Source organism: Coenobita brevimanus, chromosome 15 (genome assembly GCF_032717465.1).
Source record: "Coenobita brevimanus isolate Jiangsu-jjx chromosome 15, ASM3271746v2, whole genome shotgun sequence".
NCBI lineage: Eukaryota > Metazoa > Arthropoda > Malacostraca > Decapoda > Coenobitidae > Coenobita > Coenobita brevimanus.
In genome coordinates, this window is record NC_136968.1 from 32781445 (window position 1) to 32807476 (window position 26032).

At 39.4% G+C, this 26032-nt stretch overlaps 1 protein-coding gene across 4 annotated transcripts in view; it reads left to right on the top strand.

Moving 5' to 3' along the window:
* Window positions 1-25323, top strand: part of LOC145390765 (adenosylhomocysteinase-like 1) — a 363626-nt gene extending 338303 nt beyond the window's left edge. For all 4 annotated transcript variants that reach the window (XM_080265565.1, XM_080265567.1, XM_080265564.1 and 1 more), the window contains one exon: window positions 22534-25323. In XM_080265565.1, the coding sequence (XP_080121691.1) occupies window positions 22534-22540 (7 nt within the window). In that variant the 3' untranslated portion in view covers window positions 22541-25323. The remainder of the gene's footprint in view (window positions 1-22533) is intronic.
* The last annotated feature ends 709 nt before the right edge of the window (window positions 25324-26032 follow it).

Genomic DNA, 26032 nt, shown 5'->3' on the forward strand with positions numbered 1-26032 from the left:
TTTGGGAAGGCTATCTGTTTGTCTTATGATGTCCTGTATTTTCTTGATGGCTGCAGTTGTTAGTGTGGTGTAGCCTCTTCCAGAGGGCCATTACTATGAGTTGTGTACAATCACTGTAAATATTTCGTATTTATTTTTGGACATTCCTCTTTCCAGTATTGACATTGCTTTCAAGGTGACCAGGAGGCCCATGGGGTATCCTCATTGTGTAAATGCAATATATTGCAGTTCAAGTTCATTCCTATGGTACTTTTTACTGCATGTCGTAAATGCTCTAAGAAAAACCTCAGTCACTACCCCCATTTTTTTTCTGTCATAATGAGCACTAAAAAAATGGATGAAATTGTCTTTGTCGGTTGGTTTTCTGTACACAGAATGTTGCTTTAGATCCCGATCTTATTATTAGCATGTGCAGAAATGTAAATTTTCCATTTCCTTCTTCCACTGTGAACTGAATCTTTGCATGAACTTGGCTTACTCCAATAGGTTGGGAATGTTGTTTGTTTCTGTCTGCTGTCACTAATATATCGTACAGTATGTGTACCACTGTGTGTTTTCAGACACTATCTGTTGGTAGCATTCTCATTCCAGCACTTCCATATTATATATACATATATATATATATATATATATATATATATATATATATATATATATATATATATATATAAAGACACCATCACTGGGGTTATGGTAAGCCCACTGCAAGGCCTTCTTGTTGTCAGTATCCCTTGTTGTTAAATTTGAAGGTTTCAGATCCTACACATTGGACACTACAATAAAACCTCAATAAGTCTTTCTTCTTCTTCTTCTTCTCTTTTTTTTTATGGGCATAGGCCTCACAGCCTGCTCTCAAGGCCCAGTAGTCCTCCTACATACCATACATCACTACATGTCACCACTTCGGCGCCAACACCCACCGTCCATATTGAATACATGCTAGGTCTGTCTCATACAAGACTGGCGTATTGGTATTAGCAGGGGTACTTTTACGACATGTCGGCGGGTCTCTGGTAGATCGGTAAAGTCTGCTTTACATGTAGTTCAAATCCTTAAACTGTTCCCTGCCCCAGCGGGGATTTGAACCCGGGTCCGGTAGGACCGCAGGCCACCTCTCTACCGATTGAGCCACCACCTAGTCTACCCTGCAGAAGGTGGAATTTCCGTTCAGTCGAACTCTGACGGAAGTGTGACAATGTTTATTCAGAGGGTTGAATTTTAGTTTCTTGTATTCCAAGTGCTACATTTTAGTTATTATATTCAAAGTGTTACATTTTAGATTAATGGATTGCAAAGTTACTTAAGTGCAGAACTTTATGTAATTAAATGACTATTGCACCTCTCCATCTATGCAGCCTCCTCTCCCAGCCTAGCCTGTGACATGCACCAAATTGTTTTAATTGTTTATTTTTATTGCTTTATAAATGCTTCTTCAGTTTAGTGTTAATAAACAAATAATCACATATTATGATCTGCAACTATTGGGGAGGGTAATATAGTTTCTTTTAGCATTTATTTCCGTTTAGTCGAAAAATCCGGTACGTCGAACTACCCTAGAGCCCCGTTTTCTCATAGGTAGTTCATCTTTACTCACAAAGTTCAACACTTTTTCCGCTGCCTTTATCGTCCCGTTCACAGGGACATTCGTGAATAAGGACTTTACGCTCATCATCTTTTAGTTGCAGAAATTTGTTCATTGCAGCCACATCTTCAAGTATTTGGGTGGGAATTGCTGATTTTCCCCATAGCTTAGAAGAGTGGTTGGCTAGACATTTGGCCAGTTTGTGAGGAGCACTTCCTATCGCTGATGTAATGGGGCTGAGTTGGGATTTCTGGCTTGTGGGTCTTAACAGCGCTGTAACGGATATGATTTGCTGAACCAGTATATTGCAGATATTTCCACTTTTCCCAATACTAAACTGATATCACATTTTACTGTCGATACTGGATATGGACGGAAGGAAAATTAAAATGCCATTTGTTGAAGATTTCACTCATTGTTTAGCTTGATTCTTTGTGAAAGTGTGCCGTTACTTCAACACGTGTTTTGCATCTTTATGAAGAACAGTCTTAATGAGAACCATTAAAGGTTAAGAACAAGAAGTGGGTGAGTGAGAAAGGAGAAGAAAAAAATGAAGTCCGAAAGCAGTGGGTTGATAGTGTGGGTATACTGTACACTGGCAACATGTAAGTGTGGTGGCTGTGTTAGTTATGTACAGTGTACACAGGCTGTTGACATAGGCACAAACTGGCCACAACCATTACCTCTTACATTGTTTAAATAGTCATAATTTTTACTGTCTCACTTCTCTCTCTATTATAAATAAATAAGTGACTTAATGCATGTGATAAAGGTCAATAAGGGTGCATTAACACTAACATAAGGTGTATGATACTTGACCCCTCCATTTAAGCTCAGCTTGTACAGCTAAACAATCCTATAGTTGGCAGAAAAATGTTACATATAGATATTGCCTATCCTTCATTACTACACTATACAATACAAAGTTTGTACACATGAAATTAGCATTATCTTGCAGTCTACCTCTAATACCATCACATCTCTTATGCACCCATTTATCACAGATACTGCACAAGTTGGAATTACTTCTTGGTAAGTCGCACATTGCCACTCTCCCTCTTTTTTGACAGTACCACCACCAGCCCCAGATACCATCATTTTTGTTTTATCAGTGGTACTATATATGAAAGAGGGTAAACTGAAGAGGGTGTGAATGCATTCAGATGGTGTGTGTGCATGTATGGGTGATCATATGTAAGCTACTATACCCATTCAACGTGGATGAAAATTACAATCTCTCCATCTTGAATACTGAGTTGTAATGGGATTAATGCAAGAGTATAATTCTAGTCACAAAGATGTGCTATGGAAAAGTTTTTGAACGTGTGCACAGAGCCACGTGAAGGAAGCTGCACAAGAACAAAAATCTAGGCTGAGTTAAAGGAAGTATATACAGTGTTTGTGTGTGTTGAATGATGCCTGTATCCTAGTGTAACTTCTTAATTAATATTTAGCTTGGCGGAACACTACGACCAAAAGGCGTTGCTCATTTCAACTGGAGAACCTTCAGTGCAAAGCTTTTCATGGTTATTGTATAAGATATACTTGACTGAAGACTGTCTTACAAAAAGCATGACATTTTTAGCGTGTGTAATGTTCTACACAGTACTACCTACGTATGTGGTAACCATACACTGAATTAGTCATTCACGCTTTATGTCATGGAATGCAGCTTTATTAATGATATATATGTGGGTCCCAGTGGGTTAGAATGCTCTGCTCTGGCTGAAGGGTTGGAAGTTCGAGTCCACCAAAGGGTCATTGGTAGACATCAGGAAGGGAATCCGATCATAAGCTACACACTCCAAACCTAAGTCCTCTACCCAGGGGCAATGCCTTAGCCCTTTTTGAAAAACGGGACAGCATAAAACTAAATATATATATAAATATAGATATAGATAGATAGATAGATAGATACTGTATATTGTATTTATATGTGTGTGTGAAGGAGGGAGGTGAGAAGACAGGAAGAAATCAGTAGGATAGAAGTTGTGGAAGCAATGAAGAAAGTTAAATCAGGGAAAGCTCCAGGAATTGATGGAGTGTGTGGTGAAATGCTGAAGCATGGGGGAGAGATAGTAGTAGAATGGGTGTGGAAGATGTGCAGATTGGCCTGGGAGGAAGGTAGAGTCCCGGAGGATTGGAAGTCAGGTATAATTATTCCCTTGTACAAAGGAAAAGGGGAAAAAGAAGTGTGTGGTAATCATAGGGGCATTTGTCTTCTTAGTATAATAGGAAAAGTGTATGGTAGGATACTTATTGACAGAGTTAGAGAAAGAACAGAGAAATTAGTTGGAGAAGAACAGGGAGGCTTTAGGAAGGGTAGAGGTTGTGTAGATCAGATATTCATTCTCAGATCTTTAGTGGAAAAGCTTCTAGAGAAGGGAAAGAAGTTGTATGCGGCGTTCATGGATTTGGAGAAAGCATATGACAGGGTGGATAGACTAGGATTGTGGAGAGTGTTAAGAATATATGGAATAGATGGGAAGTTGTTGAATGCTGTGAAGAGTATGTACGATGGTGCGAAGGCTGCAGTGCGTGTGGATGGTGAACTAAGTGAATTTTCTCTTTGAAAGTTGGGTTGAAACAGGGATGTGTCATGTCTCCATGGTTGTTCAATCTGTACATGGATGGGGTAATAAAAGAGGTACAAGGTAGGGTAGTGGATGTTGGAGTGGCCCTGGTGAGAGAGGATAGTGTTTGGAAACTCCCTGTACTGTTGTTTGCAGATGATACTGTGTTGTTGAGTGAAGACAAAGGGGAGCTGCAAGGCTTGGTGGATGAGTTTGAGAGAGTGTGTAAGAAACGGAATCTAAAGGTGAATGTAGGGAAGAGTAAAGTGATGGTCTTTGAGAGAGGTGAAGTCAGTGAATGTACAGTGAGGTTGGATGGTGAGGAATTGGAAAATGTGAGTACGTTTAAGTACTTGGGTAGTGTGATGAGTAAGGATGGAGGTTTGGAGGGTGAAGTGCTTGAAAGGGTACAGCAGGGAAGAAAGGTTGCTGGTTCTTTGAAAGCAGTGATAAGAAACAGGGAAGTGAGCATGGAAGTGAAAAAGTTACTACATGACAGTATTGTGATACCAACTCTAACGTATGGAAGTGAAGCTTGGACATTGTTGGAAGGACACAAGTCAAGAGTGAGAGCAGTGGAAATGAGTTATTTAAGAGGAGCCTGTGGAGTCACATGGAGAGACAGGCTGACGAATGAGGTTATAAAGGAGCGTTGTGGTGTTGATGTGGATGTGATAGGAAGCGTTATGAGGAACACACTGAGGTGGTTTGGCCATGTGGAGAGGATGGAGGGTCAAAGACTGATGAAGAGAGTGTATGCGAGTGAGGTGGAGGGGGAAAGAGGGAGGGGGAGGCCGAGGATGAGGTGGAGAGATGGGGTGGAGAGGTATATGAGAGAGGGGGGTGTGAGTTGGGGCAGGGGAGTGAAATGGCGGGGGACAGGGCGACTTGGAGGCGATTTGTTTGTGGCCACCCCAAACGGGATTGAGGCGTCTGGCAATAGATAGATAGATAGTATGTAGGGACAGTCATTGATGACTAGTAAGTTAAACTCAATCTCAGGAATTATAGCAGGTGTATTTTTACCATTATGCACCTACTCTGTACGCTGGTCTGTCCTGTAGTTGGCTGATGGTGAAAATGTTACATACTTTCAAGTATAGATGTTGTTTTATTACATGGCCAATAGCCTGCCGCCCAAGACTTTACGTACAGTATTTTTAAGTAGAGTATAAATGCTGTTTTATCATTTGGGTAATTACCAGAAGTTTATGTATGGTAGGCATTTCATATATTGTCATTACCAAGATTTAGCTTACTTCTCATAAGCTTAAATGTTGTGTGTTTACTTTTTGTTTTATGATTGAGTGTTGCATACATTTAAGAAAGCACCAGTTACGGTATGTGCTATACAGTATGTTGCCTCCTATTGTTTGGCCAATGGCATTGCCAATTTTCAAGTGTTAATGTGTTGTAACAACATGTTAAAATATAAATGTATAGTATAGTTATCACTTTACAGTTTCTTTAAAATAAAAGTGCAAATTAAGCTAAAGAAACTGTAATTGGTCAGTGTACAGTAGTTAAAACATTCAGCATTATCATCATCTGGACCTCCTTTCCCACCCTAGGGCTGGCCACAAACTAATCGCCTCCATGTTGCCCTGTCTCCCGCCATTTCATTTCCCTGCTCCCAGCTCTACACTCCCTTCTCTGATATACCTCTCCACTCCATCCCTCCATCTCATCCTTGGCCTCCCCCTCCCTCTCCTGCCCTCCACCTTACTCACATAAACTCTCCTTGTCACTCTCTCACTCTCTGTCGTCTCCACATGGCCAAACCACCTCAGTGTGTTTCTCCTAACACTTCCTATCATATCCACATCCACGCCACAATGCTCCTTCACTTCCTCGTTTGTCAGTCTGTCTCTCCATGCAACTCCACAGGCTCCTCTCAAATAACTCAATTCCACTGCTCTCACTCTTGACTTGTGTCCCTCCAACAAGGTCCAAGCTTCACTTCCATATGTTAGAGTTGGTATCACAATACTGTCATGTAGTACTGTACTGTACTTCCATGCTCACTTCCCTGGAAGTTTCTAATCACTGCTTTCAAAGAACCAGGGAAGAAACCTTTCTTCCCTGTTCTTTGAAAGCACTTCACCCTCTAGAACTTCCATCCACTCATCACACTACCCATGTACAGTACAGTACTTCTACACACAGTTTGTGATATTTCCAACTCATCCAACATATGGAAGTGAAGCTTGGACTTGTTCTCAAGTCAAGAGTGAGACCATAACTTTACTCTTCCCTTCATTCACCTGGATGATGATAATGTTGAATGTAGTTAAATACATTCAACATTATTATCATCCAGACGTGGTTTGGCCACTAGGAGCGGGGCAGAGAGTGAGAGAGTGACAAGACTAAGTTTATGTCCAGTAAGGTGGAGGGCCACAATTCCATTCACTCAAGGATTCAAGACCAGGGATGGAGTAGGCCAGGTATATCCAGAGAAGGGGTGTATGAATGAGGAGACAGGGAAATGAAATGGCGGGAGACTAGACAAACATGGAGGCGATTAGTTTGTGGCCAGCCCTTACGGGATTAAGGTGTCCAGATGATGATAATGCTGAATGTTTTAACTACTGTACACTGACCTATTACAATTCCTTTAGCTTAATTTGCACTTTTATTTTAAAGAAACTGTAAAGTGATAACTATACTATACATTTATATTTTAACATGTTGTTACAACACATTAACACTTGAAAATAGGCAATGCCACTGGCCAAACAATAGGAGGCAACATATAGCACAGACCGTAACTGGTGCTTTCTTAAATGTATGCAACACTCAATCATAAAACAAAAAGTAAACACACAACATTTAAGCTTATGAGAAGTAAGCTAAATCTTGGTAATGACAATATATGAAATGCCTACCATACATAAACTTCTGGTAATTACCCAAATGATAAAACAGCATTTATACTCTACTTAAAAATACTGTACGTAAAGTCTTGGGCGGCAGGCTATTGGCCATGTAATAAAACAACATCTATACTTGAAAGTATGTAACATTTTCACCATCAGCCAACTACAGGACAGACCAGCGTACAGAGTTGGTGCATAATGGTAAAAATACACCTGCTATAATTCCTGAGACTGAGTTTAACTTACTAGTCATCAATGACTGTCCCTACATACACACATACATATAAATACAATATACAGTATCTATCTATCTATCTATATCTATATCTATATTTATATATATATATTTAGTTTTACGCCGTCCCGTTTTTCAAAAAGGGCTAAGGCGTTGCCCCTGGGTAGAGGACTTAGGTTTGGAGTGTGTAGCTTATGATCGGATTCCCTTCCTGATGTCTACCAATGACCCTTTGGTGGACTCGAACTTCCAACCCTTCAGCCAGAGCAGAGCACTCTAACCCACTGGGACCCACATATATATCATTAATAAAGCTGCATTCCATGACATAAAGCGTGAATGACTTATTCAGTGTATGGTTACCCCATACGTAGGTAGTACTGTGTAGTACATTACACACACTAAAAATGTCATGCTTTTTGTAAGACAGTCTTCAGTCAAGTATATCTTATTAAAAAACCATGAAAAGCTTTGCACTGAAGGTTCTCCAGTTGAAATGAGCAACGCCTTTTGGTCGTAGTGTTCCGCCAAGCTAAATATTAATTAAGAAGTTACACTAGGATACAGGCATCATTCAACACACACAAACACTGTATATACTTCCTTTAACTCAGCCTAGATTTTCGTTCTTTTGCAGCTTCCTTCACGTGGCTCTGTGCACACGTTCAAAAACTTTTCCATAGCACATCTTTGTGACTAGAATTACAGTATACTCTTGCATTAATCCCATTACAACTCAGTATTCAAGATGGAGAGATTGTAATTTTCATCCACGTTGAATGGGTATAGTAGCTTACACATGATCACCCATACATGCACACACACCATCTGAATGCATTCACACCCTCTTCAGTTTACCCTCTTTCATATATAGTACCACTGATAAAACAAAAGTGATGGTATCTGGGGCTGGTGGTGGTACTGTCAAAAAAGAGGGAGAGTGGCAATGTGTGACTTACCAAGAAGTAATTCCATCTTGTGCAGTATCTGTGATAAATGGGTGCATAAGAGATGTGATGGTATTAGAGGTAGACTGCAAGATAATGCTAATTTCATGTGTACAAACTTTGTATTGTATAGTGTAGTAATGAAAGATAGGCAATATCTATATGTAACATTTTTCTGCCAACTATAGGATTGTTTAGCTGTACAAGATGAGCTTAAATGGAGGTGTCAAGTATCATACACCTTATGTTAGTGTTAACGCACCCTTATCGACCTTTATCACATGCATTAAGTCACTTATTTATTTAGAATACAGAGAGAAGTGAGACAGTAAAAATTATGACTATTTAAACAATGTAGTTTGTGCCTATGTCAACAGCCTGTGTACACTGTACATAACTAACACAGCCACCACACTTACATGTTGCCAGTATACAGTATACCCCCACTATCAACCCACTGCTTTCGGACTTCATTTTTTTCTTCTCCTTTCTCACTCACCCACTTCTTGTTCTTAACCTTTAATGGTTCTCATTAAGACTGTTCTTCATAAAGATGCAAAACACGTGTTGAAGTAACGGCACACTTTCACAAAGAATCAAGCTAAACAATGAGTGAAATCTTCAACAAATGGCATTTTAATTTTCCTTCCGTACATATCCAGTATCGACAGTAAAATGTGATATCAGTTTAGTATTGGGAAAAGTGGAAATATCTGCAATATACTGGTTCAGCGAATCATATCCGTTACAGCGCTGTTAAGACCCACAAGCCAGAAATCCCAACTCAGGCCCATTACATCAGGGATAGGAAGTGCTCCTCACAAACTGGCCAAATGTCTAGCCAACCACTCTTTTAAGCTATGGGGAAAATCAGCAATTCCCACCCAAAGTACCCTGCATACTTGAAGATGAGGCTGCAAAGAACGAATTTCTGCAACTAAAAGATGATGAGCTTCGATGTAAAGTCCTTATTCACGAATGTCCCTGAGAACGGGACGATAAAGGCAGCGGAAAAAGTGTTGAACTTTGTGAGTAAAGATGAACTACCTATGAGAAAACGGGGCTCTAGGGTCGTTCGACGTACCGGATTTTTCGACTAAACGGAAATAAATGCTAAAAGAAACTATATTACCCTCCCCAATAGTTGCAGATCATAATATGTGATTATTTGTTTATTAACACTAAACTGAAGAAGCATTTACAACGCAATGAAAATAAACAATTAAAACAATTTGGTGCATGTCACAGGCTAGGCTGGGAGAGGAGGCTGCATAGATGGAGAGGTGCAATAGTCATTTAATTACATAAAGTTCTGCACTTATTTACTTAACTTTGCAATCCATTAATCTAAAATGTAACACTTTGAATATAATAACTAAAATGTAGCACTTGGAATACAAGAAACTAAAATTCAACCCTCTGAATGAACATTGTCACACTTCCGTCAGAGTTCGACTTAACGGAAATTCCACCTTCTGCAGGGTAGACTAGGTGGTGGCTCAATCGGTAGAGAGGTGGCCTGCAGTCCTACCGGACCCGGGTTCAAATCCCCGCTGGGGCAGGGAACAGTTTAAGGATTTGAACTACATGTAAAGCAGACTTTACCGATCTACCAGAGACCCGGCGACATGTCGTAAAAGTACCCCTGCTAATACCAATATACCAGTCCTGTATGAGACATACCTAGCATGTATTCAATATGGATGGTGGGTGTTAGCGCCGAAGTGGTGACATGTAGTGGTGTATGGTATGTAGGAGGACTACTGGGCCTTGAGAGCAGGCTGTGAGGCCTATGCTCATAAAAAAAGAAGAAGAAGAAGAAGAAAAAGACTTATTGAGGTTTTATTGTAGTGTCCAATGTGTAGGATCTGAAACCTTGAAATTTGACAACAAGAAGGCCTTGCAGTGGGGTTACCATAACCCCAGTGATGGTGTCTTTATATATATATATATATATATATATATATATATATATATATATATATAATATGGAAGTGCTGGAATGAGAATGCTACCAACAGATAGTGTCTGAAAACACACAGTGGTACACATACTGTACGATATATTAGTGACAGCACACAGAAACAAACAACATTCCCAACCTATTGGAGTAAGCCAAGTTCATGCAAAGATTCAGTTCACAGTGGAAGAAGGAAATGGAAAATTTCCATTTCTGCACATGCTAATAATAAGATCGGGATCTCAAGCAACATTCTGTGTACAGAAAACCGACCGACAAAGACGATTTCATCCACTTTTTTAGTGCTCATTGTGACAGAAAAAAACTCAGGGTAGTGACTGAGGTTTTTCTTAGAGCATTTACGACATGCAGTAAAAAGTACCATAGGAATGAACTTGAACTGCAATATATTGCATTTACACAATGAGGATACCCCATGGGCCTCCTGGTCACCTTGAAAGCAATGTCAATACTGGAAAGAGGAATGTCCAAAAATAAATACGAAATATTTACAGTGGTTGTACACAACTCATAGTAATGGCTCTCTGGAAGAGGCTACACCACACTAACATTAATGCAAGTATTATAACTGCAGCCATCAAGAAAATACATGACATCATAAGACAAACAGATAGCCTTCCCAAAGAGAACAGTGTTGTTTACAAAATTCTGTGTAGTGGCTGCAGAGCAGCTTACTAAGGAAAACAAGCAGAGGTGTAAAAAACCAAATAAAGAAACACAAGGCAGATGCAAGATATCATCCATTGAACCATGTAAACAAAAAAGGTCACCTACCCGACTGGAAAGACACTGAAATACTGGAAAACAAACAAAATTACACTGAATAGCTCTGGAGACACTACACATATCCAGCAACATAAGCAACAACAAATACAGTATGTAGATGTAGTGTGGTCACGTGATGCAGCCCAGGTAGCAATGTCCAAGAGGGAGAGAAAGTGGGCCAATCAGCAGTCAGCAGGTGTCACCTGAGTGGATCCCACAGTCAGGCAGGTTGGGACACCCCAAGAAAAGTTCAGTTCCTCTGAAGAAGGAGCTGTACAATACTGGTCAGGAAAAAAATGTCTGTCTGTAACTCATCTTTCATTATACCACACACATACTCAAATTAAGTCACCTTCAGGAGATATGCAATGTAAGTATGAACCTGGTCATAAATAAATAGTTTATCTGTGACTTATGTTTCCATACACCACCCATTTCATTGACTGTCATCTTCAGCATAAGTTACTAAAACCTTGGTGTTAGATGTATGGAAAATTTAAAGACTGACAGTTCTCTAGTGTATGTTTGTGTTTATAAAAATGATTGGAGTGAAGTATTGCGAGATTTTTACTTGTACAGTTGCGAGCAGATGACTCGAGGCCACCTAGTCCACCCAGATGTTGGTGTTTTATCTGGCAACAGTGGTAGCTGTGAACTTGGCCGAGATTCAGTCTGCTGTTCGGGCAAAACAAACCCATTGATAATTTGTCAATGTGCAGTTCTAACTGGTCTCCAGTCAATATCATGCAAGTAAACGTATTATACTGATAATGATTAACGTGCCATACACGTGGTAGATATATTTATAACCATAGTATTACAACACTGGCATCTAAATAGTGCTGTGTCCATTCATCCGAAACACACAGGTATCGGTAGTGATTTATTTTGTTCGACTATCATCATGAACCAAACAACCTTTACTATTTTTCAAGAGATATGTCGTAGGGTTATCGATTTCCCCGCAACCTAGCATTATTAACACTAAAAACACCGTCATCCCAGTCATCCCTCACCGTTAACCTCACTTTCGTCGACCTCTGACTCCAAAGCAGGTGGGAGAATTAAAGGTTCACACCACAGTAAGCGGAACAAGGGGAGGGGGGTGTGGGAGTTATATGGAGAGTGGTGGGTGAGGAAGGGCGGGACGAGGTAGGATGTGTGATGGGAGGGGGGATGAGGAGGCAAGTGATTGGCTGTGGTATTTAACCTATATGGGATTAGAGGTTGTAATAGGTTTGTTTTGACAGAGAAAACCAATGTTTCTTTAATATTCGAGTGATAAAGTCGAACGATTACTCTCTACAAATGTTTATCATCATGAACGGGCCAACTAGTTCCACCCCCCATACGTGACGTCACGTGGTGCCTACGTCACAAACCAAGGTGGTGATGAAGTTGCATGCTTGGGATACCCGTGTGTCTCACATGAATGAACGCAGCACTATTTGGATGCCAGTGTTGTAATACTATGGTTATAAATATATCTACCAAGTGTATGACATGTTAATCATTATCAGTATAAATCGTTTACTTGCATGGTATTGACTGGAGACCAGTTAGAACTGCACATTGACAAATTGTCACTGGGTTTGCTTCCCCCGAACAGCGACTGAATCTCGATCAAGTTCACAGCTACCACTGTTGCCAGATAAAACACCAACATCTTGGTGGACTAGGTGGCCTCGAGTCATCTGCTCGCAACTGTACATGTATCCATTACACAGAAGTCCCATGGATTAACAGAAACAATGACTGTGGAGAGTCACTCACAGGGAGACCTGACCTGCTCAACTAACCCCAATCCTTCAGCTTGAAAGCTTGTGTACAATACTGGTCAGTGTATCCGTGTGGCAACTAGGGTACATAAATTTACAAACACTCAACATGCAACAGGTGGTTTGCATTTGATCTTTATAATGAAAAAATGATGACGATTTGACACAATTTTTATGAATAAACTGAAAGCTGATCTGAAGCACATGAAGTATATCTTTAAGTCCTTTCTCTGCTCCAAACCATTACCAAGAAAAGGTAGCGAAAGATATATTTTCTTTATTCACTTAAATTTTAAGTACAGGCTGCTTAGGCTGGAAATTTTAAGTTTGAAGTTTTCTAATAAACTGTAATGAAACATTACGGTACTGAATCCATTAGTAAGAAAGTATTTCCGAGGGGTGAGGGGTGGGGGGTATTTGGTAGAAGTTAGCTCCATACAGAAGTGTTTTAATTATTTTCAAATGGACAGTAATAATAATGGTACGTAAGTCAGCTAATATGGGCATCTGATATAGACCTAACTAGATTAACATTTAACTTGTTATGAGGTCAAGAAAAGGAAGTTGACTGTTAACTTCAAATTCCATAGTACGTTTTATGATTTGATACCTGTTTTAGGTAGTGCAGAAAGAGTGGAGGATGGCTTTCATCTTGCAATATAAATAGAGTATCATATACAACAAAGGATAGGTTTAAAGGATACTGGACAACTAGACATTTTTTTTCCCAATAGCAGAGAAAAACATTAACCATAGTGAGACCCCAAGGTGAGCCCACAGCCACAACATGTCTGTTTAAACAGTATACTGGTGTGTATATATATATATATATATATATCTATTGCCAGACGCCTCAATCCCGTTTGGGGTGGCCACAAACAAATCGCCTCCAAGTCGCCCTGTCCCCCGCCATTTCACTGCCCTGCTCCCAACTCACACCCCCCTCTCTCATATACCTCTCCACCCCATCCCTCCATCTCATCCTCGGCCTCCCCCTCCCTCTTCCCTCCTCCACCTCACTCACATACACTCTCTTCGTCAGTCTTTCGCCCTCCATCCTCTCCATATATATATATATATATATATGATAGATAGATAGCCAATTAAGATATTTTCTTCTAAGAAAAAGAAGTTGAATGTAACTGCTGTTTCTGCATTATTTAACACTATTCTGGGGTGATGATGCACCGGTGCATCAGTTGTTGGAGCTCTTTTTCATGGCTTAATACATGGCACAACAGTTTGGTGAACACAGGCAACATATCTTCATTTCGTTGGAAATTTACCCTCAGCCCAAGAACAGGGTAGAAAAGTTACATAGGGCTGGCCAGGAATAGTGTTAATGTTTGCTTATTGTTTGATGTGTCAGGCAAAGCTACATTGATTTTCCATTAGACTTCAGAGTACCTGTCCAAATGTTAGTGTACTTGGTGATGATTCATTGATTCATGGCAACATCTTAAGACCAGTCTGAAGGCAGATGGAGCGAGACCTCATCATGTAGGGGATGCAGACACGTGGTACCACGTGATTGGTCAGCTAATAGTGCACAAGGGAAGGTGTGTAGCTATCTCATTGGTGCAGTGAGCTGGCTCACCGATGTTTGTGATCTTTTGCATATTGGAAGGACTTGCAAATCTTTGCTAGTGAGTTGATTGTAGGTTTCTGTTTGGAAATATCAAGTGCTTCCAGAGACACAAGTCTATGTGGGTCTTTTTTGTGGTCAGTTACGGTATTTCAGTACCTTCTTTGAGGTGCTGACGGATGAGGGAGGTGTTACGAATAGTTCTGTAGGTAACATGTGAGACAAAGCGCCTTGGGAGTTTAGCCCTTGTCATTCCCACGTGGGTATGAGGCCCACAGTCCTCACTTGTGCAAATATATCAGTAGATGACGTGGTCTTCTTGCATGGGCGTATTTTTTCAGCGGGGCTGTTCTTGAGTAGTAGATGGGAGGTTTTGCAGGTTTTATAGTAAGTGGTTAGCCTGATACTTATTGTTAGGATCTGTGCATTTGACGTTGTTATGAATGATATTTTTCATTATGCTCTCATCAGTTTTGTCCTCTGTAGACCTGTCATTTCGGTAGTACAAAGTGACTTTTTCATTACTGAGAGAAGGGGCGCTGTAGCTTTAGTACCATTTTTCGACTGCCTTCTTCACTACGTCATCATTTCGTTTTTAAAGGCTCCAACATGCTTGCATGCGTCGGCCTTGGTCACCTAATGGCGGCTCTTCATGCTGCACGATCCATTGCAGCCTCCCTGTTCAGTCCCTTAACCCTGAGGTCACACTTAATGACCTCGTCCCATGTCTTTCTCGATCTACCCCTCATAACCCCACCCCCAGTATTAACACGTCTCACCTTTCTCACCCAATTATCATCCCCCATCCTCTCCACGTGTCCAAACCATGTCAATCCATGTCGTTATTCCAATAACCATTGTTGACAAGAACTTGCGTAGGTCTTTCCAACTCTGAATGGACACTGCTTCATGAGGAACAGTGGGTGAGGGCACGGTGGACATAGGCACTGATGGTGGAGCATAAATATCACCGAGGACATTCACATTTGCCGTTGAGACACGATTCTTTATCGGATGATTTTATGGAGACAGCAGTTGTGAATCCGGAGTTGCAGGTGGCCACTAGAACATCAAGGAAGGGGAGGCGGCACTGAGTAGACTCTTTGAAAGTAAAATTTAAGCCAGAGGTGTCAATGAGGCGCTGTCTGAGGTTCTGAAGTTTTTGGATGTCCTTCACTCCAACGTAAATGTTGTTGACATAGCGGCAGTAGACTGAAGGACGGTTGTTAGTATAGTGACCTCAGGTGTATCCATAAAAAAGTTTGCAAAGAGGACTCCTGCGTCAACACCATTTACCTGGTGATACATCATTTTTTAGAGGCAGATGAAGGGGGCCTTTTTAGTACAAAGTTCCAACAGGGTGTGGAGGCAGGTCTTTGGTATGCTGAGGGGCGTAGTTTCTCCACACCAATACAGTATACTCGGTTGAGAATGACCTGTCCACAGGTATGTTGGCAAAGAGGCTTTTGACATCCAAAGATGCGATGATGTGGTCTTCTGCAGGGGGTGCATCCTTCAGAATCTCGAGGAACTGACTGCTAGCTGACATCAGCTAACCAGTTCCTCGAGATTCTGAAGGATGCACCCCTGCTGAAGACCACATCATCGCATCTTTGGATGTCAAAAGTCCTTTTGCCAACATACCCGTGGACAGAATGAAACAAGTCATGCTTGACTGACTATATGGGTGTGAAGAAACTACGTCCCTCAACATGCCAAAGACCTGCCTTTGTTGGAACTTCGTACTAAAAAGGCCCCCTTCATCTGCCCCCATCGAAAGATGTATCACCAGAGAGTGTTAACATGGACAGCCTTCTAGGAGTCTTTTTTTTTTGTACAGTTTTATGGGTACACTTGTGGCCACTATACTGACTGACAACCGTCCTTCAGTCTACTGCCGCTGTGTCAACAACATTTACGTTGAAGTAAAGGACATCCAAAAACTTCAGAACCTCAGACAGCACCTCATTGATGCCTCTGGCCTATATATCACTTTTGAAGAGTCTGCCCAATGCCGCCCCCCCTTCCTCAATGTCCTAGTGACCACCTGCAACTCTTGATTTACAAAAGCAGTTTACATAAAATAATCCAGTAAAGGTCTAAACGGCAAATGTGAATGTCCTCAGTGATATTTACGCTCCACCATCAGTGCATATGTCCACCGTGCCCTCACCCACTGTTCCTCATGAAGCAGTGTCCATTCAGAGTTGGAAAGACCTACACAAGTTCTTGTCAACAATGGTTATTGGAATAACAACATGGATTGAGATGGTTTGGACACGTGGAGAGGATGGGGGATGATAATTGGGTGAGGAAGGTGAGACGTGTTAATACTGGGGGTGGGGTTACGAGGGGTAGATCGAGAAAGACATGGGACGAGGTCATTAAGTGTGACCTCAGGGTTAAGGGACTGAACAGGGAGGCTGCAATGGATCGTGCAGCATGAAGAGCCGCCATTAGGTGACCAAGGCCGACGCATGCAAGCATGTTGGAGCCTTTAAAAACGAAATGATGACGTAGTGAAGAAGGCAGTCGAAAAATGGTACTAAAGCTACAGCGCCCCTTCCCTTAGTAATGATAAAATCACTTTGTACTACCAAAATGACAGGTCTACAGAGGATAAAACTGACGAGAGCATAATGAAAATATCATTCATAACAACGTTGAATGCACAGATCCTAACAAAAGTATCAGGCTAACCACTTACTATAAGACCTGCAAAACCTCCCATCTACTACTCAAGAACAGCCCTGCTGAAAAAATACGCCCATGCAAAAAGACCACGTCATCTACTGATATGTTTGCACAAGTGAGGACTGTGGGCCTCATACCCATGTGGGAATGACGAGGACTAAACTCCCAAGGCGCTTTGTCTCACATGTTACCTACAGAACTATTCGTATCACCTCCCTCATCCGTCAGCACCTCAAAGAAGGTACTGAAATACCGTAACTGACCACAAAAAAGACCCACGTAGACTTGTGTCTCTGGAAGCACTTGATATTTCCAAACAGAAACCTACAATCAACTCACTAGTAAAGATTTGCAAGTCCTTCCAATATGCAAAAGATCACAAACATCGGTGAGCCAGCTCACTGCACCAATGAGATAGCTACACACCTTCCCTTGTGCACTATTAGCTGACCAATCACGTGGTACCACGTGTCTGCATCCCCTACATGATGAGGTCTCGCTCCATCTGCGTTCAGACTGGTCTTAAGATGTTGCCATGAATCAATGAATCATCACCAAGTACACTAACATTTGGACAGGTACTCTGAAGTCTAATGGAAAATCAATGTAGCTTTGCCTGACACATCAAACAATAAGCAAACATTAACACTATTCCTGGCCAGCCCTGTGTAACTTTTCTACCCTGTTCTTGGGCTGAGGGTAAATTTCCAACGAAATGAAGATATGTTGCCTGTGTTCACCAAAGTGTTGTGCCATGTATTAAGCCATGAAAAATCGCTCCAACAACTGATGCACCGGTGCATCATCACCCCAGAATAGTGTTAAATAATGCAGAAACAGCAGTTACGTTCAACTTCGTTTGCTTAGAAGAAAATATCTTATTTGGCTATCTATCTATCATATATATATATATATATATATATATACACACACATATATATATCCCGGTTTAACAATGCAATTGGTTGGGTAAAAACCCATCGTTAGATGGGTATCATATGTCAGGGTAGATTTAACACGTTAAGTAATGGGATGCTTTCCAGCCTTGGGTTTCCCCCCAACCATGTCCAAAACCCACCCAAATGACCCAAAAAAAGAAGTCTAAAGCCAACTGAAATGGCCTAACAGCTGTAAAAGACACTTAGCTAAGCCTAACACCTGTAAATAACTCGCTAAAACCAACAAAATCTGAAAATCGTCAAATATAAGTCTGGAAAAAATTAAGTATGGTAAACTGTACCCTAAAATGACAATGTTCACCCCAGTTATGGCTAAAACACATTAATCTAAGTCTAAAAACAGTTTTTAAATCAACCTAAACACACAATTTTAGTCTATAATATCAAAATCAGTAAATGAAAAAAATTAAAACCCGTCGGTAAACCAGAGTTTGGTCATCGTAAGGCAGGATTTGGTGGTATTTCTACCCCATTGTTAAGCTGAGGTATTGCATCTAGGGGTATCATATATCGAGGTATACCTGTACTGTATACATATATACTGTATGTATATTTACTGTATACATAAATATATAGATATATGGATAGATATGCATAAACAAAGGTTTGCTCATACCCATTAACTTGTTCACATGATTAAGTGATGAGTTTTTGCTGTCTTCTAGTTAAGAATTTTACCCATCTGTATTCAGGCCTAACTTTTATAAGTATTTACAGCATCTGAATGTATGGTTCAAGCACTTAAAAGATGGAAAAATGCTGTACAGTATAATGTTAATTGTGTCATTTATGGTGTTCACAGCATAGCATGTGGAGAATATTTTGGTTTTAAAAGTTACCAGTTTGTTCACACACTTTTGCATAATGAATCTTAGTATCTTAAAAGACTGGTAAAAAAGAAGAGTTGGTTGTGTCACCCAGATAAGGGAAGCAGGGTTTTGCTACTTAGAAGAACAAGTTAAATATGGTGTATTATGTTACAGTGAAGGCTTTAGCTAAATTCACTAAAACAGTCTAATTTGACTTTCTAAAATTAAATATGAGAATAAAGTAAACAAGTTAATCCATGGTTACAAGAGGAAGTATCTCGGGTCTTAAAATATTGAACACCGAACATTTCATCCCCAGCTCTTCTGTATGGATTACCCAGAGTTTAAAAATCATTCATACCTATTAGACCCATCATGGCTGTGTTTTTGGCTAAAATTTTAGTCCCCGTTCTTTCAGATTTGACAACCAATGAATACAGTAACCCCCCCCCCCTTTTTTTTCTTTTTCTTTTCTTTTCTTTTCAGGACAGCCATCATCCTCTTACATTTCATTTTTTCCCCTCCCTGTCTCTCATTTTTTGTTACATCATTAAAATTAGATGTGTTGCACTGATGTAACCTCATTATTTATAAATGTACCCTTGAATGAAACCTTAAAGTCATGTGCAGATCAAATACTTAATGGTGTGAACAAATTAATAAATCGGTATTGGCAAACCTTTCTTCAACAACATACCTTTGTGTTAAGGACTGCCATATTTTAATAATGATTTGCATACACAAATAAATGGTGTGGCTGTGGACTTACCAGGGTTCCACTAAGGCTAATGCTTTTCTCTGATTTTGGGAGAGGAAATGATTATTGTCCAGCAATCTTTAAACCTATCCTTTATCGTAGGTATGTTTATAATAAGGCACTTGCCTTTATATTTCAAGATGAAAGTCATGCTCCTCTTTCTCAACTAACGAAACAGACATAAACACAGAATTTACCACGGAATCTAAAGTTAACAGTAAATCAACTTTTCTAGACCTGCTAATAAGTTAAATGGTAATCTGGTTATGTTTATACATCAGAAACCTATCTTTTGTTTAGGTACCATTTTTTTTTTTTTTGTAAGCTACTGTCCATTTAATTTTAAGGTTAATGAAGACACTTCTGTATAAACTTCATAAACCAACTTCTACCTCTAACCTATTCCACAAGGTTTTTTTGGGGGGAAATTCTTTGTTAGTTTGGATTCCACAAACTACTGTTTGATGACTAGGTAAGAAAATTTTTAATCCAAGTTTACCAGCCTAAACAACATGTACACACAGTGAGTAATAAGAAAATATATCTTTTTCAACCTTTTCATGATAATGTTTAAAAGACTGCAGAAAGCACCAAAAAAGAAACATACTGCATTTTATCCTCAAATCAAATTCCGGATCATTCATGAAAATTACGCTGATCCAGCAATTTTTTCATTATAAAGACTGAATGCCAACCACCCTTCGGATGTCAGGTGTATATGAATACGTGTATGTGATCTAGTTGCCCCACACAGTATAATGAAAGCACAACATGAGCTTTCAAGCTAAGGATCAATGAACAAATGGTGAGTTAAACAGGGCAGCTCTCCCTGTGAGTGACCTTCCTCACTCAGCAGTATAGGAACACTGGTATCACTGTAATGTTTCTGTTAATCATAACATTTTCTGTATAACAGATACATGTACAAACAAGAATCTCAAAATACTTAAATACATTCACATTTGTTAACACATGCCTACCCTAAATAACTGTCAATATGCAGCCCCCTTTGTTTTATATTTACTTAATTATTATTATTATTTTACTTTTGGAGTTATACATTCTAGGTGGCACAGGAGACTTCACAGTATCTTTCCTTAATTATTTATATACACTGCATATTACTGTAGTTTCACTTAACCCTTCAGTCCAATGACATACTTTAATTTTATTCATGTTGCACGTGAACTATTTTATTTGTTTTTTGAGAGAGTTTCCAAATTTTATTTTCTTAAGGCAAGGAAGAAGGAACCAAAAGCCTTCATTAACCTTTCCACTACTAGTCATGTGTCCTAGTTGGATAAAATCAGCAGTTGATAGCAAGAGTGAAACTAACGTATGTCAGTGAACAGAAGGATGTGATATTTTGTATGAGCTTTAATATCAGGACTGACACAGTTTACATCAATAACATAGAAATGGATAGCGAGGCATAATATGCTGGATAAAAATCTCTAAACAGTTGTTGCAAAATTTCCAAAGACAATTAGGTCCATACTCTTGAAGGGTAAGGAAGCTTCCGAACACCTCTTCCTTGGGGATTTGTTTTTGAATTTGGCTGGTTAATACTGTTTCCATGTTATAAAGCAGAGTATGGTGATACTACAATGATCAAAGTAACATTCTATTTAGAGAGTACGGTGATATCAGAATGATTTCAGTAACATTATATATGCTGAGTACGGTGATATTAGAATGATTTTAGTAACGTCATACATCCTGAGTTTGGTGATATTAGAAAGATTTAAGCAGCAGTAACATTGTATATGCAGAGCATGGTGATATCAGAATGATTTAATTAGTACATAAGAGGACAACAAGGTATGATGAGCAAAATGACTCAATTAGGAAGAGTGTTAGGGAGCTTCCTTAGCCTGTTCCATGCCGAAGCCTTTGTCGGTTTTTGCCGTCAGTGTTGAGGGTGTGGTAGGTTGACTGACCAGTGCTGGACATTTTCATTTTTTTTCCCTCCCATGAATAGACTTGAAAGTGGTTAAAATAAGCCTAGTGATGGTATAAGTGCTCGCCTCGGGTGTTTTCCACCCGATAGTTTTTTTTTTTTTCCCAGCACACCCAGATTTGTGTCAGATACCATCAGCGGCTGATGTGGATAGGTGGAGTGGGTGGATGCATGGAGTACTTGTAGTATGGAAGTGCAACCTGGTTTACGTAATGCAGCCAGTCGGAAATACGATGATGTGAAGTTGGGGTTCCGTGCTAATTTTACGTATTTTCACATTATTATTATTATTTTCTTGTTATTAATATATTGGTATACAGCACTATAAACACTCACATAAGGCACTATAAACACTCAAGCTGCATAGAGTCACATTAGTTATGGTAAATCACACATTTCTTACATTATTTGATTTCATGATTTACTTCTATTTACTTACATTTGCTTATATTATTTTCATTATATACACTGTTTACATTCACACTTTCCCTGTTCTTCTGTTCAATATTTTTCTAATGTAAGGTACTCTGTGAAGCAAGGTTCCATGCACAGGCTGACATTGCAGTCTTTGCACTCATGCCTTGTGTCCTTTTGCTTGTTCTAAGGCTTTCTTGTGGTGGTGGCACACACTTGACATCGCCACTGACATTTTTTTCTGGTTTCTGTACTAGGTATACTAGGACAGGTTCAAATATGTTCCTGCCAGTATGTGCAAAATCATGTCTGTATATATATGGACTCAGCATTTTGTACCAGTATAGGTTTGTCCGTATATATATATGGACATGGCACGGAACGAGTTAACCACTAAAATACGAGTCTTATCCAATGACCCGCAGTTAAGAGTGTATGATTACCTCATGTGTTTGTCCATACTCCAGTGTATTGGAGGTGAGGAGGGAACAATCTTGAGGGCTCCTGGCCTTTGATTCCTTCTTCCTTGGAGGGAAAGAGAGAGAGAGAGAGAAAGAGATTACCTTATATGTGCAGTAAGATTTTGATTACCTTCTGTGTTTGTCGTTATTCCAGGTACTAAGAGGTGAGGCGAGGACAGCAACCCTCACCACAAGGACAACAAACACTGTGCCATTTTGTGATGTAGAATCCTGTAGTTGGTAGTTCAAGATGGCGGCACGACAAGAAGGGGAGACGTGCCCAAGGAAGTGAATAGTAAACATAGGGGTCACATGCCCAAAAGATAGCTAGTAAGTCGAGGAGGAGGTGTACTGAAAGAAATCTTAAATAGCTAGTGAGTCACAGGGGAGGTGTACTGGAAGAAATAGTAAATAAGTTGTTGACATTTTTAGCTGCAATAATACCTAGGTATGTTGAGTTGAGATGTACTGGAAAAAAAAGTTAGTTCATAAGTTGTTGGAATTTTTAGCTGCCATTAATATTCTAGCAATTTTGCCCAACAGTTAGCTAGTGAGGTTGAGGGATACTGTACTGGAAATAGTGACTAAGTTGTTGGAATTTTTAGCTGCAATAAATATCTAGCAAATGTTGAGGGATGTGTGGCCATGATGTAAATGGTTGACTATCACATCTGTATATATTTTAATCAGGGACTCGGCAAGTGTATAGCATTACTGATTCTTTTATTAATAGTATGGATTCTTTATTAATATTATTATAGCCATCTCATTTCCATTGTGTAACTCTTATATGTTATTAATTTTTAGTTTGTAAGTGTATGATGCTGAACTTTTATCTGTCATTTGGTAGAGGGTTTTTCTCTAGTTAAGGTTTACCGAAATGTAATGCCATCAAGGGAAGCAGGCTAGACAACTACATTTAAGTGTACTGGTCTATGGTAACCCAGTCTCCCTATGCCTCAAGGGGGGTAACATGGGATTGGATGTCAAAGGGGGTAATATGGGATTGGATGTCAAAGGTGGATAATATAGGATTGGATGTCAAAGGGGGTTAAATATGGGACTGGATGTTGAATGGGGATAATATGGGATTGGATGCTCTGCATCTTGACCCCATCTATGTAAATGGATGTGGTCAGAATACCCCAGCTGAGTTGACAACCTTGCGTGTACAAGTATGTTTGATCCCGAACAAGTGAATGAAGTTTTGTTTTTCAGTTCTATAAATGCCACTAAGGGGATACGGCTGGTCATCCTCCCTCAGATATACTAACAGCCTTATCTCTGGCCCCTACACCCTTGAGCGGGGTATTTATGAGATTGGCTATTCTATTTTTGCTTATGTAGAGAATATTTCAAAACTTAGCAGAAAATCTGCTAACCCTGCTTAATAATGTGATTGGATATATTTTTGTATCACTAGGATTAAAATATTAATAAAAAAAAGGTAACCATTAATTTTGATGTCAACACCTTAATCTGATGACGCCTCTTTCATTCTGCCCCTGCTATTTCCAGACAGCAATATTTGGGAGATACAGAGTGGAGGCATTGGGTACAAGCCCACTGAAACTTGTAATGTCTTTAATGTTCTACTAGCCTTACAAAATCTGAACTTCTTCTAATTTCCTTCTTGTCTAAAGAATATGGAATGGCATCAATTTTCCACTGGCCTTATTCAGCTTGGGATAGTTTTGTGACCTGAATGGGTTATGTGTTGTCTTCGTAAAACTATATCAGTAAGACCTCTAAGCTGAACCCAAAGAATAAACTACAGTAAATAGGATATCGCTCGGATTCAAATGGCTAATCCCTTCATTAATTAGGGTGCTGCTCTAAGGTGTATGAAAATTGTCTGGAAACAGGAACAGTAAAATGAAAATGGCATCTTTAGGCTGAAGGTGTTAGGGGCAGCAATGTTTACGTTTTCCTCAAATTATCACGAGATAAAGGAATCCCTTGAATCAGATTAAGTGTGGTATTGTTTATTCTTGCCACTGCCAGAGGATTTTTTTTTTCCCCCTCAGCTTCAGATAGACTTTTAAAATTAGAAAGGATAGCTTCAGTCTTCACAATATCCCTTAAGTATTACAGGCCTTTCCTAAGATAAATGGATGTCTGGTACTAGGGAGAAAAAAATAAATAAAGGTCATCTGGTGCTAGAGAGAGAGAGAATAAAAATGTCATCTGGTACTAGGGAGGATAAATAAATAAAAATATAAATAAATGTCATAAGGATTCCAGGGGTTTAAAGCTGACATGGCCAGAAAAATTACTAATGCACTTGGAGCATATAAAGTGTTCAGAGGGCAAAATATTGAGTTTTCATTTACTTTTAGTGTTCATATTTTAAGTATTACAAAGTACTTCAAAGTGAATGCAAGGCTGTTTGATCTCTACAGTCAGCTGATGTATGTTATTGTTTATTCTTGTTCCTTCCAGACATTTTAACTCAATATCTCTTCTTGAATGTGTATAGTGAATGGTGTCTAACCCTTACATGGAGTTTAGTGAAGGCTGTATCCAACCTTTTCTGTAAGTCTTTCCAAATCTAAATAAAACAGTCTGAAGATAATTTAATGCCATTGTGGTGAGGAGGTTAGCCCATTTAATCCAGGCACATCATATTTTATTTTATTCCTGCTATCTCTCTCACCTTGGCTGAATACAATTTGATGGAAACAAGAATAAATTTTTAAAAGATGTTATCGTTTTGAAGAGGTTTATATTTTAACCCGTTCCCTTTTAATTTAGTATCGTTATTATCATCTTTTTTTCTTTCAACCTTCAGATTACTTTTTCAGTTTACGGAAAGAAATCAGGAAGTAAAGGGGTTAATGGACTCTGTTTCTAACACCACCTATATAAATGGTTTCTCCAAAGTTAAATTTAGAAGCAAGCATAATATTAAAAGGAAGAAGCTTGAATGAATTAATCTGCATTATCTGAATACAGTACTTACATAAATTCATTATATTTATAGCAAGGGTTGGTGTTTGTACTTACCTGTATATCAAGTACGGTGATGTATTGTTTGGTCCATTCTTGCTAACTGAAGACTCGTTTACGGGAGACTTTTCAAACTGGTGTTAGATGCAGCCTTCATCCATCCATTTAGTACGAGACATCTTTCCCAAGTGGAGTAAATTATCTGGGAATGAATGATGATGAATGAATGGGAGAAATAAAACATGGAAAAAATAAAATAAAAAATGGGAGAAATAAAACATAAGAAGAATAAGAATATACATCACCAAGTTGAATGGGTTATTGATTATGTGTACTTCCTCTGACTACAAAACTGAAGAAGTCGTTGATGTAAGCCTCCCCCCACCCCTTATTTTTTACATTCATATTTCTGTTCATTCAACACTAAGGCTGATTTCCTTATTCTCAGCTGAATAAAACTGCCTGAAACATATAGCTAGAGTTGTCTGGTCCATGAGAGAGTTAATGGTAGTCGTCATATGAACAATACAGCTCCTATAATCAGTCAGCTGAATAAAATCATCTAGCATTACCTCGAATAGAATACTAGAGTTCGTTAAGTAATAAGTGCTATCTATAAAGCTTATTTGCCAGTTTCCCTAATTTATATCACTGATGAAATACAGAATTGTGCTATAACATCCCTGACTCATTAGTAACTGATG